The sequence below is a fragment of the Mytilus californianus genome, unplaced genomic scaffold (genome assembly GCF_021869535.1).
Source record: "Mytilus californianus isolate M0D057914Y unplaced genomic scaffold, xbMytCali1.0.p SCAF_13, whole genome shotgun sequence".
In the NCBI taxonomy this organism is placed as follows: Eukaryota; Metazoa; Mollusca; class Bivalvia; order Mytilida; family Mytilidae; genus Mytilus; species Mytilus californianus.
Window position 1 is genome coordinate 40,947,031 of NW_026262615.1, and position 17,506 is coordinate 40,964,536.

Consider the following 17,506-nt stretch of genomic DNA (forward strand, 5'->3'; position numbering starts at 1 on the left):
ACACTAGACACGCGTTCGTCTGCAAAAGAAGCATCAGAGACGCTCGAATTAATAAAACTATAAAGGTCAAATAAAGTACACCAGTACGAAGCATAAATAACAAGAAGCATCGTCTCTGGTGCTTCTTTTTTCTTAATTATGATTATAAAGAAACTACATTTGCAATGATTTGTTCATTTCTTTATTTTTTTAACGTGACGTTTAACTTAATATTTTACATATAAATCCATAACAAAATTGTTCTTCAAAAGCATATTTTATTTGGTTTTCGTAAAATTTTATCTTCAATTGCAAATGCTCATGTTGAAAAAAAATAAATGAATGAACATTGCGTCACCAAAGTGATTTGAAACAATATGCAAAAATCAAATAAATGTACTGGAAAACTGTATGTACATGTACAATGCTATTTTAGATAGCATGATTAGTAAGCGGTGAACATTCTTTACAGCAGATTTAAAAAGGTCACGCTTTCAGAGATATCATAGATCTTTGACGTACAACGTATCGTGCTTTCATCTTTTCTCGATCATAGCAATTATTATTCGATTACTATGCGCGTGTTCAAATTGGACATTCCTCACGAAATCGCACGTGTTTTCTGTTCGCCAGGATTCACCTACAGAACAACACCTCGCTTCACGCAATTAGTCATTTCATCATGTTACGTATTAAGGTATGTATAAAAATAAAAAATATAGATTCCTATAATAACCTACTTTTTCTTATTTCCAAAACTACCCCAACTTCACACTCTCGGTTCATAAAATACACGTTTTCAAATGTAAACAAAAAATAGCTTCAAAAGAAGGTCAAGTACACAAATGTGATACTCAACCGGAAATGAAGGTGTGGCGTTGCTCGAAAAAAAAACTATGGAACGCCGTTTGGGTCCTATCTTATTATTTGAAAAATAAATGTTATGCAAAAATCGGCAATGGTAGAGCAAGAAAGTAATTAGGAAACGGGTTTATATTTGTTTTTAATGTATGTATGTGATTTCATTTGTACAACTGAGTAGAAACAACAAAAAATGAAAAATATTAGCAAAATCTTATGAAAACAAATCCTAAATTACTCAATAAATTTACATATATCACATTATATATAAGACTTAAACTAATTTTGTTTCTATTGTTTATTTTCAGGATAGATCAACACTTAGACAGTATTCACTAACAAAGCTTCAGAATTTTTTATCAGGCCGTTAAAGACAGGGGCATGGCAGTTGACAGGGCTTCCGTTGTGTATAGTGTCCCTCTTACAACACTCAAAGATCGAGTTAAAGGAAGAATCCACATTGACACTGTAAAGTCTGGTCCAGCTCCACTGTTTAGCCAAGGGTAAAAGCCAAACTGGTAGACCATGTTAAGATGATGGCAGCTTATGATTATGGTAACTCCAGGTCAGAAACTATTATGATGGCCTCTGATTTTGCCGTCTACCTCCAGAAACGGCCAAAAGATAAACCACTTACCAACCAGTGGTACTACAACTTCCTGAGTAGATGGTCGGAAGAAATAAAATTAGTTAAACCAATGGCATTGGAGGCATCTCGTACAAAGTCCGCCACAAAAGAAAAGAATGAGAGTTACTTGGAAGAGTTGAAGAATGTACTTGATAAATATGATTTTAGTAGCAAACCATACTGCATTTTCAACATTGATGAAAAAGGTTTCAATACAGAGCACAAACCAAGTGTTGTAGTAGGAGATAAAAAGTCAACTACACAATCAGTAACATGAGGGAGATCGCAAACAGTGACAGTAATTGCTGGTGGAAATGCTATTCCTTCTTTATTTGTGTTCCCAGGTAAAAGAATGTTAAGTGAATTACTAAGTAGTAGAATGCCTGGAACAGATGTTGGCGTCTCAGATTCAGGTTGGTCAAACACAGAACTGTTTCTCAGATATATGGAGGAACACTTCATTAAATATGTTCCATCTTGCAATGCAGACAATTCTATTTTGGTGATATATGATGGCCATGCATCTCATGTTTCAACTGAACTTTTAGGATGGGCCCGTTGTCACCTCGTAATCATACAACTTTTACCTGCACACTGTGGTCATTTTCTTCAGCCTTTAGATGTTGCCTGTTTTGGACCAATGTAAAAAATTTACAATAAGGAATGCCAGAGCTATGCATGCTTTATGCGTGCTAATATAGGACAAGTAGTCACAAGATACGAAATTTGTAGTCTTGTTTAAAAAGGATACCTGACGTCACTTTCACCATTGTACACCTAGTAACCTTCTGTCTTCCTTCAAGGGTATTAGTATTCATCTGTTTGATCCACTTGATAAGTCAGTACTGAGCCTATAATGTTGACATTAAACAATTCTACCTAGCATGTCTGATGATAATCCAGAAAATACAGTGTTCACACATTGGCTGAAGGGGACCATGTTGTTAACCAGGAAGATGAGAATGACAACCCCTTACAAGACTTAAACACATTCTTTACAAAACGCGTGTCAAAAGTGCCAACAAAAAAACATCAAAACCTAGGAAAACATTATTCAAAATTACAAGTGGGAAAGCAGTAACTGAAGATGAAACTTTCAATAAAATCACTGAATGTATACAGCAGCGACAACGTAAAGAAAATCTGTAAAAACAAGTAAGAAAGCAACAAAAGAAAAGAAAAACAAGTAACAGAAAAAGCAACGAAGCCAAAGAAATCAAAACTAGAAAAGCAAATTGATAGTCAGAGACCTTCAACATCAGAAATTATTTCAAGCGTTCATGGGCCACTGATAGTTAAGGACAGCTGTGAACTAACTGATTCTGATCATGACGGGGATAACATGCTGCGTCTGCAATTAAAGATACCCACACTCTTTAAGATATTGCATTTCACTTACTTTTGTTAACTGGGCTCGGTGTAATAAGTGTGATCACTAGACACAACTACGCTACTGTTCACCTGTAACTGTTGTGCAAACTAATTCAAAATTTGTATGCCCTCATTGTGACAGTGACAAGTAATTCACTTACATAACTTCTTGTGACACAAACAGCTGAATTCTATTATGGGCATTTGAATAAATCAAAACTTCACTTTTCATATTTATTACAAAGTGGTAATTGCTAATTTTTAACTTTAAAAAAATTAAAATATGTCATTACCAGTGATAAAACATGATAAAGTAATGTTTCTTTTTTCATCCACTAATAATGTGATACATGCCCACTATACCATACTTTTGAAAACTATCACGAACTGATGACGTAGTGCTCAACATGTCATAAACGTGTAAAAATACAAATGTTTTGTTTTTGTTCTGTGTTTCACAAGGAAAGCTGCAGGGTTTTGGGAAAAAATAAAGGCAAGTGTTTAAAAAAAACACGAACAAACTTGGGTATATTAATTAGCTGTACCTCAGTTACGATCAAATTGTTTGTTATGTTATCTAGACCCGATGACACCAGGATAATCGTTTAAAATCCATGCACTGTCACATTTGTTTTTCAATCACAAAACTATTAATTGATCCAAGTATGCAGTTTATAATTGGCAAAACTCCAATCAGATTATGACATATGACAGTTGTTTTCCATTCGTTTGATGTGTTTGCGTTTTTGACTTTGCCATTTGATTCATTAAAAAACTATCAAGAATTCCTTACATCGTTTATAATTTAACACTTATTAATAAGGGTAAAATATCTGACAGCGTGCCTTACACTCTTATATTATTTGACACTAATTGATAAGGGTATATATATGTATGTACAATGCATTTTAGCATGTATGTTGTTAAAATTAACCATTATTGTCCTGCTGATCGGAAAAAAAAATATCGTTGACAAATGGCTCAATCTATAAGAAAGTACCGAACGTATGCATACATTTTTCTCGCAATTTTCCATTTTGTTTATATTTATCCCCAAAAGTAAACACTCCGCGAAAATAGCTCGTTTTACGGTAAATCCTCTCACAAACATGACAAATGTAAACTTAAAGTCTGGAAGGTTTAACAGTTCCTGAATAAATATTCATTTTGTTTCTTATGTACGGTTATTAATTTTCAATTGATTTAAGCTGTGTCATATCATGCATTGTTATCATTATTCTGTTGATAGTATCGGCACTCTTATGTAGCTAATCATGTAATATGATAAGTCAGCGTTTCCTCAATATTACAAAAACTGCGTTAAACGCGCGTTTATTACCAAGAGAAAACGTGCGTATATAATAAGAATAAAAACGCGGAGGTGAACGTGAAAAATATCAATGTCTACTGAAAGAATGAGGTTAACACCGAGTTAACATGGCGTTTACATGAAGTGCACGTGTGTGAACTTATCGCTAATTTTTTTCGCCCGTTTACATGTTATGGTTGGTCTACAACAAAATGAACATAGATGTTGTTAAGTACATAATTTATTGCTTTGATCATCTCATCAAAGTTCCAGTTTGTATATCTAGCAATATATATAATCAGATTTATCTGTTTCCCTTGTATGACTAATACATAATCATGTCACTACTACACCCCAGTTAAATGCCTCCTCTGAATATGTGTAGACCCCCACTATGTCTTGGCTATCTAAACTACACAAAAATCCTTCAATTTTCGTTTCTTCTCGGCTTCTAGTAAATGTTCTATGAATAATTTCTCTGTGCTGCTAAATTGTTTCAAGACTTGTATTACAGTGTACATAGTCGAAAAACTGTCAACCTTATTAAATATCAATTAAAAGCACGTTATTTATTCAAAACATCCAAACCGTTTTTGACATCCAAATAAAAATTATGTTCATTGTTTTTATATGCTTTTTATATATTACAAATATATGTCCTCAAATAGAAGTAAGGGAACAAATGAGATACACTATGAGAAAAGACATTTAAAAAAACAGCGACATTATATAGTTTCCTTTGATGAGAGATAAGGATTTCATATTGCTGACAGATATCTTATGCCTAGGTCAAACATTCACGGATCACCTCGCCGGTTCCACTACGGAATTAATTAACGGATAATCCATGAAATGCAGTTTCCGTAGTCTGCAGATACCGATCCGATACGGATGCTCAACGGTGTGACTACGGGCTTTGACGTATATACCACAGGTAAGTAAGAAAGGGGTCATTTGGCGTCATGAGTGATACGGATTCTTATTTTGTTTTGTTTTATTAAATTATTTATCGGTCTGTCTGTACCAGGTGGTGTTCTTTGTAAACCTCGTACCAACGACATACAGCAGTTCTTGATTCATATTTGGGTCTATTCTTACAAAGTTCTTAAACGCAGATTTATTTTCCCCCATGAGGGCCTCATACAAGCCATGGATAAGTCTTTCGAAAAGCCAGTCCCTAGTCCACCGTCTCCTTTACGTCTGTAATCAAGTAGCCCGACCACTGTCCTGGCAATTTGTGCCATATCAATATCAAATTCCATTCAATTAATTGTAAGCATCAGTTGTTGATTGTTAATGTTGGATAATGTTATGTATACCTCTACGGCAAAACACAGACTACGTTGGGCCCTATAAATAGGGTATTTATACAGAAGCCTGATGCCAGTTTGTCGGAGAAGTAATAATCCGTATTTTGTTGTGTTGTAACGTAGTAAACCTTAAAAGACTTTAAGAATCATGGCTGATGCCTAACTATCCGTATTGCAACGTAATGAAATCGTGCCGTTCCGTGACAAATTCGTGACAAATCGCATTGTATCCTTAACAAATACATGGTATAACCGTACTAGTACGTAGTTCTCCGGAATTAACCGTAGAAATATTAAGGGCCTACGAATTAACACGGGTTTGATAGGGACTAAAACGGACCAGTACGTTCGAATACGGTTAAGTAAGGATATACTACGGTTGTTTGATCCTTAGTCAAATTTGGCGCATGTTCAAAAATTGTCCCGGATATACAAGTACTACTACGTATGACTACGGCTACAATATGGAAATCTACGGACCAATACAGATTGCCACGAATGATGCCGGATCGTATCAGTAGCTAATCCGGCGTCAAATCCGTGAATGTGTGACCTAGGCATTAAACAAAATGCACATATTTAAGTAATACAAACCACAATCAATAACGTAATCAATGTTTTAACTCTTTTGCAAACGTCCTTACGTAAACATTATTGTTTGGGACATAATGCAAAAACAGTAAGTCCTAATACTTCCGACAGTGTACATCCTCATGGTACTTTATCCATTTTAACCATTTCAAAATTTAAAGATGACCACATGTCGTAGACTAATTTGAATGACACTTAATTGTGAGCATATTATCTGTTTAACCGCAGAGTTACTTATATATCAACCATAATGAATTTGGTAATCATATTACACAAGTTTACGGAACAAAGAAAATGACGAAAAATGTGGCCTGCAGCGCCTAGCTATTGTCCGAACAGATGGGACAGTTTTATACCCGCTTGCCTAGACTTTATTTAAATTCATGTATACACACCAAATCGTGAATGAAACGTTTTCTAGGTTGGTTCTCTAACATTTAGAATAACTGTTCATTCGATGATCTTATTAGGAATTTGGTAAAATAAAAACCGTTTTTATGACTTTATAGGATAATCATCTTCGCTAGCCAAGGGTTACGATCCAGTCCGGTCCTCTCCACCCTTGGCAGACTAAGCAAACATTTGTGATGACTATACTGCGTCGTCTTCCGGTATATGAAAGTCATGCCCATTCTGACTACATCATTCTTGACCAATTGCAGCATTGAACTCTCTTCAGTGTGGAGGTATAAAAATGGTTGTGTCTAGTGTTCACAAATTTCGTGAAGCTGGAACCGAAAATATACGTTGACATTCCAACATTTGTGCGAGAAACATACAAGGGCACTTCAATTAGTTGATTAAGAATTTTAATTGTTTATTTACATTTACTACATTTACACGTGATCATCATGATCTTAGAGGCGTTTTTTGATAAGATGCAGCCATTTACAACTGCGACCAATGGAATTTATTACCTTGTGGATCTTAAATTCTATCTTAATATGCCAAGGGTGTAGAGGAGAGGACTGGATCGTAACCCTTGGCTATCGAAGATGTAGAATAATTCAAACTTTGACATTGAAACACTTTGTATAACGGAATTTGGTATTCTTCAATACAGGTTTGCCAAATACACACAAGTTAGACATGGTTTGTTTTATTTTTCTTTAAATTAGATTAACTTCCCTTCGGGGGCACGATTAACTGTGACAACAAATGATCAAAATCAGATGTTGTCCCCAGTAAATTTAGAGATACCATCAGACCACAAAGGATGCGCAGAAGGTCAGTGTGGGTCATTTGACGGAAGGTACATTGACCGAAATGGTAACAATTGGGCAAATAGCAAAGCTGCACTAAATAACGGAATATTTTCAAATTCATGGTTGTAAGTATTATCTTCAATTTTTTCAATATATCGTTTCTTAAGATTATTTGAATTTATATAAAAAAATAAATTATTTGTTGGTTACATTTGAAAGGACAATACATTTGATCATGGTTTAAAAAAAACTCATCTGTACCTCAGTGTAGAACTTAAATACTGAAGCAAGAGGCAAATATATAATTGTATGATAAAATTACGGACGATAACCACAACATTGCTAATACTTTTCAGCATACCAAGACCGCAGTCATTGTTTGACAAGAAATCAACAACAATAAACCCAAAGTACAGAATGGATCAACATGCGTTCTGTCAATGTGTTCAAAACACAACATCATGTACAGGTTCAGCTAAAAATCCGCTTAAAAATGTATGATTATTTTGCATCTAATCTAAAACAAGACATGATTATATTTTGTGTGGGAAAGCAATTGTCACCGGCGAATGTTTACATGATTCACACCAAACAGAAAAAAAGATACAAAATCATAGGTCATATGCAACAAACCTCACCATGGTCAAAATAAAACAAACACTACATTGTATGTAGGAAACCTAAACATAGGAACACCACAAAAAATTCGGAGGTGCACTCATGTGCTCCGGGGAAATTTCGGCAGCTTCTGCTCTAATGGTGACACCTTTCACATTACACTATTTATACTACATAGGTAAGTCATTTAAAGTGATAAAGCATCTCACTTTGGTGGATTGATACATGTTTCTTGTTTAACCATTTTGACATAATTAAATTTAAAAAGACAATCGGTACGTTTAAATTGTCGAACCCTTGAAATTGAGCAATTCTGTAAGTTAAAAAGTGATGATGAATTTCCAAATGAGAAAGGATAAATATCATTTTTACCAGTGGAAAGATCTAAGACATTCAAACTATCCGAAGGCATATTCAAACTCATTAGTCGAAAACAAAGTGACTATTTCATGGCAAAAAAACGGAAAACTCGAACAGACAACCAACAGTATACAAATACAACATACAAAACTAGACTAGCATCACAAACCCCACAAAAAAGTAGGATTGATCTAAGTTGCTGCGGAATGGCAAGCATATTCTCTTCCGAATGTGGCATCAGTCGTGCTACTAATGAAAGTGCAAACCCGGTTTCAAAATTATACATCAAAACCGATCTTCACAGTTACTGTGTAAATGTATATTCTAGGGGCATTTTTTATTCGATATGCATACTGTTAAAAAAAAGAAATTTAAATCTGTTATAGTTCAAGTGCCTCTCTTAGTGCAATAGTTATCCAACATCTTCTACATGTTCTAAGGTTGAAGACAGATTGAACAAAATATATACCCCATCATCGATTTACCAAAACGAATAGCAAACGTCTTGTTTAGGGAATTGACAACTTATTAAACAAAAGGTTATGAGAAACAGACTTCACTAAAATGCTTGATTTTCTAAATGAATATATATGTGTTACGTACCCTCTATTCCATCGTAGAGTATAAAAATTTCAGCTGAAATGATAATTTGAGACTTTTGCATTCTTTCACGATTGCATTGACGACAAACGCGTGCTGCTAACATGAAAGCTTTAAACAAACTTGATTTTGTTCTAATTGTAAAGTTAAAGTAGTTCTTACAAAACTTTTATGGACGTTATCGTGATATTATCTTGTGGTAACTACACTTTCCTCTTTTCTTGATTAGTGAGATAACCTAGTACAATTTAACTTTGATTTTGTTTCATGTGATGATACAAACAACATCGTCCTATTCCTGAGTAGAAATAACTCACCCTCTCTAAGGTTATGAGATCATACGCGAATGTATAGCCGTTCATGTTGCGCAATAATGTCAGTGTTTTGTGGGCTGTAATTTGTCAGTTCGTTCCTTATGTTTGTCTTGTTTGTTTTTTTCTTTCACCTGATGTATGTGATTGTCCCTGCTTTTGGATTATGTATTTACATACCTTACTATTATAAAAAGTGGATGATAACAAGTAGAAATGGTTTCAACTTTTAAAACAAAACAAAATTAAACAAAACCAAGACAATTTCCTAACCAAAAAACAGTAATACACTAGAACATAGAAATCATGAATTCCTTAATTGAATTCAAGATGTAATTTATATACTGTAAACCAAACAAGACTTCGAGAAAGATTTTTAATTTCTCGCCTTCCGCGAGTAAAAAAAATAAAGTGAAAATATATTGTCGCGAAGATGTAAAACTTAAGGAAAAAAACCAAATAAAATATTTATAATAAGCATCTAATTTTTCAGTTAGTTACCTTACGAATTTTGTTTTCCTTAATCGTTTGATTAATTAGGTATGACGATGATCTGCTAACATATGATCTTCGATATTAATACAAGAGAAGCGAAAGTTTCTTAACATGCTAAAGGGACATTCAAACTCATAAGTCATAAAAAAAATTACAACGCAATAGCTACACAAAGAAAAGACCAACAGACATACAACAATACTCAAAACACGACATAAAAAACTATAGACTGAGCAACACGAACCCCACCAAAAATTGGGGTTGATATCAGGTGCTCCGGAAGGATAGACAGATCCTGCTCCATATGAGACACATGTCGTGTTTCTCGTGTAATGCAACAAACATCGAAAGGAAAGCAATCGTAATCAGTGAGGAAGTAGGACCAAATGCGTCGTCAGAGTAATCATTTACTGCTGACGAAGCAATACCCTACAAATAGATCAAAATTTAATATTCAGTAATTAGGAAACTAACGAATGTACCTTGATGGACTTGTAGAATCAAAGGTTGACTCATCTTAAGAGAAGAAGAAAAGTAAATCGATACACATGTTTACTACTATCAGTTTTTTCATACTTGTTGGAAATCTAGACTTATTTCTATTATTTTTTGATTTTTATTGAAATTGTTCTGAGTTTGTAAGCGATCCTAAAGAAATAAAACTATTTGCATTTTCAGTAAAATAGAGATCTCAGGATAAACACCTGTTTTCTGAAATCTGTTCCTTGTTTACTTTTCGTTAAAAATCATTCAACTCAGGATTCATAATCGTTTTCTTTTTGAGGTATTTAATGGTAAAAAAGGAATACCAATTACGAGTAAAAAGAATCCCAGAAGAAAACGTAGTCATATTGAAGCAGCGGAAATGACTGGTAAGACACATTATTGTACATGTTGTATCTCCATTGTCTATATTTTGTGTTATCATTATTATATACTTCGATCACGAATATTGACGTTAAATAAAAACAAGCCTGCATTTTTGAAAGTCAACATTTGAGAACAGTATCTCCATTATTATTACCGATTATGGAATACAAAAAACGTTAACCTGTTAATCGGCCTGTTTTCCAATTTTATTGAATTTGATATACCTGTGATTGCAGTTATAACTAACTTTATCCTTATTCATAATTGTACTCAATGCAATTAATTGTCCAGATTATTTATAACTTGATTAACAATGTGAGCATTCCAATATTTGTCATAATTAGTTAGCACAAATAAAGGCAACAGTAGTATACCGCTGTTCAATTTTGTCGATTAGCTTGGGGCAAAATCTTACAGAATTTTGGGCTCTCCGTGCAACTAATAAGTCTAATAAGGAATAGTATTAATGTCGGATTGGCAAGACGATCACGTCGCTTTTCGAAAATTAAAAAAATGAAGAGTAAGTTGACAAATTGAGACATTGTAACAACTGACCTTTTTACGACGGCGAAATGATACTTTTTAAGTACCATTTGCATAAAATCTATCCTACTACTAAATCAGGTAATAAATCATCAGAGAATCAAACATCAAAAATATTTCATTTGTATATGGCAACTCCGCCTGCACTGTGACCAACCACCTAGACCACTTGGCCAACCAGACTATAGAAAAGATAGGTTTCATTAGTCGACTGATGCCTTTTATCGTCAGCTTTACCTAGGTTTATAACACTGTGCAGGATGTATAGTATCTTGTAGTTCGAATACTTTGCAGATCAGCTTTTTTGTCAGTCTTCATGGATGATTAATTCACGTACTCACCATGTAGTCACATCAATATGTTTCTAATATATACGTCTAAATATATGATCTCTCTATGACTGGCGTTCTCAATCTGATAACCAAGGGTGACCTAGGGATGGCACCAGTTATAGCATATACTTCGTTTCAAATTCATCCAATCAATGTTATATCTGCAAATTTAAATAGGACCAACAAAAGCTGTAATCATACTATGGAGTATAAAATTCATCAAAGAATATTATTGTACTCTTCTGTAGCATCAAACTATAACTATTAAATATATTACACCATGTCTACCTTTTCATTCACAAAACTTTTGCTAACGGAAAACTACACGTAAGCGAAACATTTTTTTGCGGATTATGCTCATAGTACAATGTAGTAAAAATAACCTTCTCAATTTTGACCCTTTTGCACGTCGAAAGAAATTAAAATTTCTTTTCCCCGTCATTTGCGTAAAAAGATAGTGTATATCGGTTTCCGTTTGCATTTCGGATAATCTACAACAAACACCTCAGAACCTGAAACAAAAACATAAAAAAAACATAAAAGTGCAATTACCTCGTGTATATAAAAAAAAAGTAGATGTGGTGTGATTGCCAATGAGACAACTCTTCACAAGAGACCAAATGGAGCAGAAATTAACAACTATAGGTCACCGTATGGCCTTCAACGATGAGCGAAGCCCATACCGCATAGTCAGCTATAAAAGGCCCCGTATGTTGTTTAGACTAATAAAACAATTATCAAAAGATTTTATACAATTTTCTTCTGTGGGAAAAAAAAGGAAAATTACTTTCAAGTGTTTAGGAATGTTAGTTCCGTTGCATGACATAGTTCAATTCATGATTATTTTTGTTTTAATTTTCAAGCTGGTTGGTTAAAAACTGATACGTAATGTTTATACGAATAATGTAACAGTTGTTTAGCATTGCTCATGGCACATATTGGCATCGGTTTTTAGACATAGTGCACTCCGTTCTAAACTTGGACTTTGTTATTTTGGCGTCGGGGCCTCGGTTGCCGAATGTTCTAAGCATTTTTATAGTTATCAGTAGCCTGTAAACATTTTAGTTGTGAGTTGAAACGTCTCTCATAGCAAGGTGCTTTCGACTTCGATTGTCATTGACTGGCACCGACAGTTTCTTGGTATAAACCTGGTTCTCTCCCGGTAATCAGACTTCCTCCCCCATGGCCAATTTGAACTAGACGCTACGAATAAATCAATTCATTTTGGCAACTATTTCAGCATAAACAGTATCATATAAGTCAATAACCATTAGACTTGAGAGATAACTGTATTGTTTTTGAGCTTTGCCTACGTCAAACGTTGGTTTTATTGTCACAAATTGAGTTTACCTAGAAACGCATAGCGGAGATCGTATACGGATATTTGCGACAGTAAATCCAAGTCTGACGTAGGCAAAGCTTCAAATACAATCCGGGTGTATATATTCTAGTGCAAAATAAACAAATTAGACCATTTCTGTCATCACTTCGGTGTAAAATATCCCAAAACGAAAATTCCCTGAACTGATGTTATCATCTTTGGCAAAAAAAACAAGTTGACGTCATATATAAATAAGAAGATGTGGTATGAATACCGATGAGAAAACTCTATATTCAAGTCACAATGTATAAAAAGTTAACAATTATAGGCCTTCAACACGGAGCCTTGGCTCGCAACGAATAAAGGGCCCCAAAATGACTAGTGTTAAACAATTCAAACAGGAAAAATATGCATGTCTCCGAGTCAAATATAAACACCAGACGTTTTCAAGATTTTTGTACGACTCAGAATAGAAAAAAATTAGATAAAAAGAAAAAGTTTAGCTGATAAATGTGAGTTTGTTATTGATCATTGTACAAATAACATGTCAATACATTACAAATCAAAAAGTGTTGTCATCCAATCAAAGGTTTTGATACAAAATGATTGCATTAAAATAAAGTGTTATTCTTATATTATTACAGTACATTATTTAAGGAAAAGATCACTGCCGACCTGGCCAACAGCAACAGGAAAAACTCTGTCATATGCGGTTGAATTATGCAAAATCGCTTTTCAAAAAGCCTCTTTATATCCATATTGCAAGGTAAATGTTGATGGTTACACTGGAATGATAGAAGGTTGCACAGAAGATATCAAAGTAAGTGTATATTAATAGAAATAAATATTATGCAGCATTTAATTAAGTTGTAATTTGCGCACCATTTCTTATACCCTTTGAGCATTTTTTTACATGCTTTAGACGTTGGTTCATGTACGTCGATTTACATTAATTGTTTGGTTATAAATAAGGCCGTTATTTTTTTTTTTTTTTTATTTGTCAATTGAATCGTATCATAATTTTCAGGTCGGGGCCTTTTATAGCCGACTATACGGTATGGATTTTTGTCGTTAATGAAGGCTGTACGGTTACCTATAATTGCTTACATCCACTTCGATTGAACTTGGATAGATAGTTTCTCATTGACAACCATACCCGATAGCTTTATTTTTATATTTACTAAAATAGAGTTGGTATACTATTTTCACATTTTTATATGTGACCATTTTGCACTGTAATCATCGACACGAAATTTATGCGACACAATAATACACCATTCCCCCTCAATAAAGTGTATACTATATGCCAGGCATTCTATATGGTATTCTATTTTAGAAAGAATTTTAAAATCAATATAAAAGATAACTCTAACAATCTGGCATCGACATCAAAACGAATAACGAGTTAGAGAGTAAATATAATATAACAAAGGGTCAGTAACCCGCTGACAAAATAATGAAAAAGCATTTATTGGCAATAGACAATCATGTATATAGAAACAACCACTGACCTGTCTACACCCTTGTATATTTTGTAGCTCACGGACAGTCTTAAATTCTTAGATAATTACGTTTCTGTCTACAATGACGCTTGCCAAATAACCATTGCTGGTGATACAAAATACTACGTCATGGGAAAAAATGGTCAGTTAGGACTTCCCTTTTACGTTACTTCCGATATATGTCCAAATGAGTGTAGCATGAGAGGGCGGTGTCATCAAGGTCAATGTTTATGTAACATAGGGTACCATGGTCCGGATTGCGCAGTAAAAGTTGGATCAATTCCATTCATTCATTTTATTTATGGGTATGTTAAAGAACCATTGAAGATTTTCACAGCATGAAATGTCGCAATTACCTTTTGAAACACACCAAATGTAAACGCAAAAATTGGTTCTATCAATAATAACATATTTGATTATTGTTTTCGTCAAAGAACCACATTTGATTTAAAACAGACAACTGTACTCAATTTTGTCACTTCAAAAAAATGAATATCAATGTCTCGCTCAAACATATGCAATTTATCACTCAAAATAATGTTTACACAAGACAAATCTTTTACTATGTTCATAAACATTAAGATGTTTAAAACTTTATTCGCAGAGATGATGACGTTGATGGTTTGTGTGATATTCGGCGGGAAAATTGTCTCACATCGTATATTGTAGCAGATAATATTATGTTCAGTCCTAGTCTGCTTTGTCGTGTACAGTATTTAACGGTAAACATTAAAGAAGACCTTTTACACAAGTCATTTTAGGACCCTTTATAGCTTGCTGTTCGGTGTGAGCCAAAGCTCCGTGTTAAAGGACGTGCTTTGACCTATAATTGTTTACTTTTTACACATTGCGGCTTGGATAGAGAGTTGTCTCATTGGCACTCATACCACATCTTCTTATTTATGTTTCTTAAATTTATAAAATATATCTTTCGTTTTACGTATTTCTCTATATACATGATCGACAATATTAATCTTAACTATAATTCGATCCGAAATTGGTTAAAAGGATGTTATAAAGTTTATTTACAAGACGTTTGTGATGTCTTAACTCGGCATATTCACTCTCAAAACTATTGTAAATCAAGATGAGAAATGTAAATGTTACACATAAGTTTTCAGAAAACAATAATTATTATATGTTATTCGTGTAAAGAGGTCTTTTCACTTTTCCCTAACATAAAAAGATAAAGTATATACTGTACATTACATTTTAAGAAAAGAGGAGGGGGGGGGGGGTATTCATATCTTAAATTTCCGCATTATGATTTATAAAAAAACATCATTCGTTATAAATTTTTACTTCAGATTGAAAATAAAACATTAGTAGAGGACAAAATAAAAGGACATTTCATGGTAGAAGGTATATTCACAAGTTTTAATGAGTTGGAGTGTCCTTTACCGTTATCAGATGTATCTAAAGGTAAGTTTATAGTAAATGTAAATTCAAAATAAAAACAGCAACTAATAAGGGTCTGGATGGGATTTACAGAACAGAGATTAATGGGTAAAAAAGTGCAAAAATAAGAGCAAAAAAAAATAAAGAAAAGAAAAATATAGGCCAACAAATAAGAAATAAAGAATAAAAGGGTGCTAAAATATAAAGAATAGAAAAAAGCAAGCAAAATGTATAGAAAATAGAGATAAATGGCGTAAAAACATAGATGAATGCAGAATTTATGGACCTCCAAAATAGACCTTCACATATAGCTTACATGTTTAGAAATGGCAAAATTGTTTAACTAATTAAGACATTGCCTTGGTGGTCTTGTTGTAGCTTGATCGCATCGAATGCTGTTGTTCATTTGATACATTACTGAACCAAACAATTTTATTTAAAGTTGGTGTTTGTCGCTTTACCGCCAATCACGCGGCACTAAGGTGTAAAAATAAAGCCTTCTTAGTTATTACGTATAAATAAGCGTGTCAGCATCAATTGTTGGCCGCAAAAATACAAATCGGATAGGATACGGTAAAATGCGTTCTATTTTGGTGATACGTTGTCTGTCGACACCTTGCATGTTTAAACAAGTGTGTTAGGTAATTACAAAGCAGGGTATAGTTATAACTAATAAACATGGTATCATATCGCATATGCGGATTATATTTGCCCATGAGCATAGGCCCATGGAACTTTGCAACAGCAATATCTTGATGAAAGTCAATGATTTGTTTGAGACAAAACTTTTTTTTCGGTGAGAACAAATCAAAACCATATATTTTATTGTTTCTATCAAATATTTGAATCTAGCCAAAAACGTATGTCAAAAGAATAATTCATGTAGCAACTACACTTTTAATGCTTTGGATTTGGTTAGTATAATGTTTTTTTTCGAAATTCCTTTTTCTGAATATTTGTCAAGTGTTTAAACAATACCTTTTTAAAGTAAACAAAAAAGATGCTTTGGGAAACTTAATAGGTCGTTAGGAAAATATTAAAATCGATACTGTTCATTTCGTAATCGGATTTTAAAAAGTTATGCTAGCAGGAACACTAACTATAAAGAGACGGATATGGAAAATTAAGCGTAAGGTGGATGCTTTGTTTTATAAAACTGTAAACAATCAAGAATCAAATTATCTATATGACATATGATAACAAGCAAAAGTACAAAATAAAAAAACGTTTTAAGGGTTAAGCTTATCAGATCGATACAAAACACCCAAAAGACCTTAAAAAAACAACATTGATAGATCTGAGAGTACTTGCAGTTACTGATAGAAGATTATGAGTTTGAAAATCCCTTTGGCATTTTATTTAATGAAAAAAGGCAACAGTAGTATACCGCTGGTCAGTCGTAACTCACACTTACCTTTTGATAATATTTTTTTTAAACACTTTGAGGTCGCAATTTATAATGACTAGTGATTATCTTATAGATACTACTAAACGAGAAACACTTATGAACCACGTAAACAAACGACAACTACTGACATCAGATTCCTGACTTAGGAATGGTGCAAACAATCGCAGCGGAATTAAAATTTTTTAATGGTACCAACCCTTCTCCCTTATCTTAACTAATATTGTCACAGCACAACATAGAAAGACACACTATAAAATATCAATTGGAATGGCTTAACTCAATCAAAAAACGTAGTATCACAAATTAACACACAATGAACGAATAAATTTGATCTATGATACAATGTAAATACAAAGTTAATAAAAATAAGGAATGAATAATTAAAGCAAAAGTATTATACCGCTGTGAAATGTTAAACAATTTCAGAAAAACATCAACTTTGAAAATTACACAGGTAAATGAAAATAATTTTGTTGTTAAGTATACTTCTTCTT

General features: G+C 33.5%; 1 protein-coding gene across 1 annotated transcript in view; it reads left to right on the top strand.

Moving 5' to 3' along the window:
* Nucleotides 1-17,506, top strand: part of LOC127723945 (uncharacterized) — a 43,500-nt gene that overhangs the window by 21,701 nt on the left and 4,293 nt on the right. Inside the window, exons 4-6 of the mRNA XM_052230660.1 lie at nucleotides 1,640-1,736; nucleotides 7,168-7,318; nucleotides 13,349-13,524. Coding sequence (XP_052086620.1) covers nucleotides 1,640-1,736; nucleotides 7,168-7,318; nucleotides 13,349-13,524 — 424 coding nt within the window. The remainder of the gene's footprint in view (nucleotides 1-1,639; nucleotides 1,737-7,167; nucleotides 7,319-13,348; nucleotides 13,525-17,506) is intronic.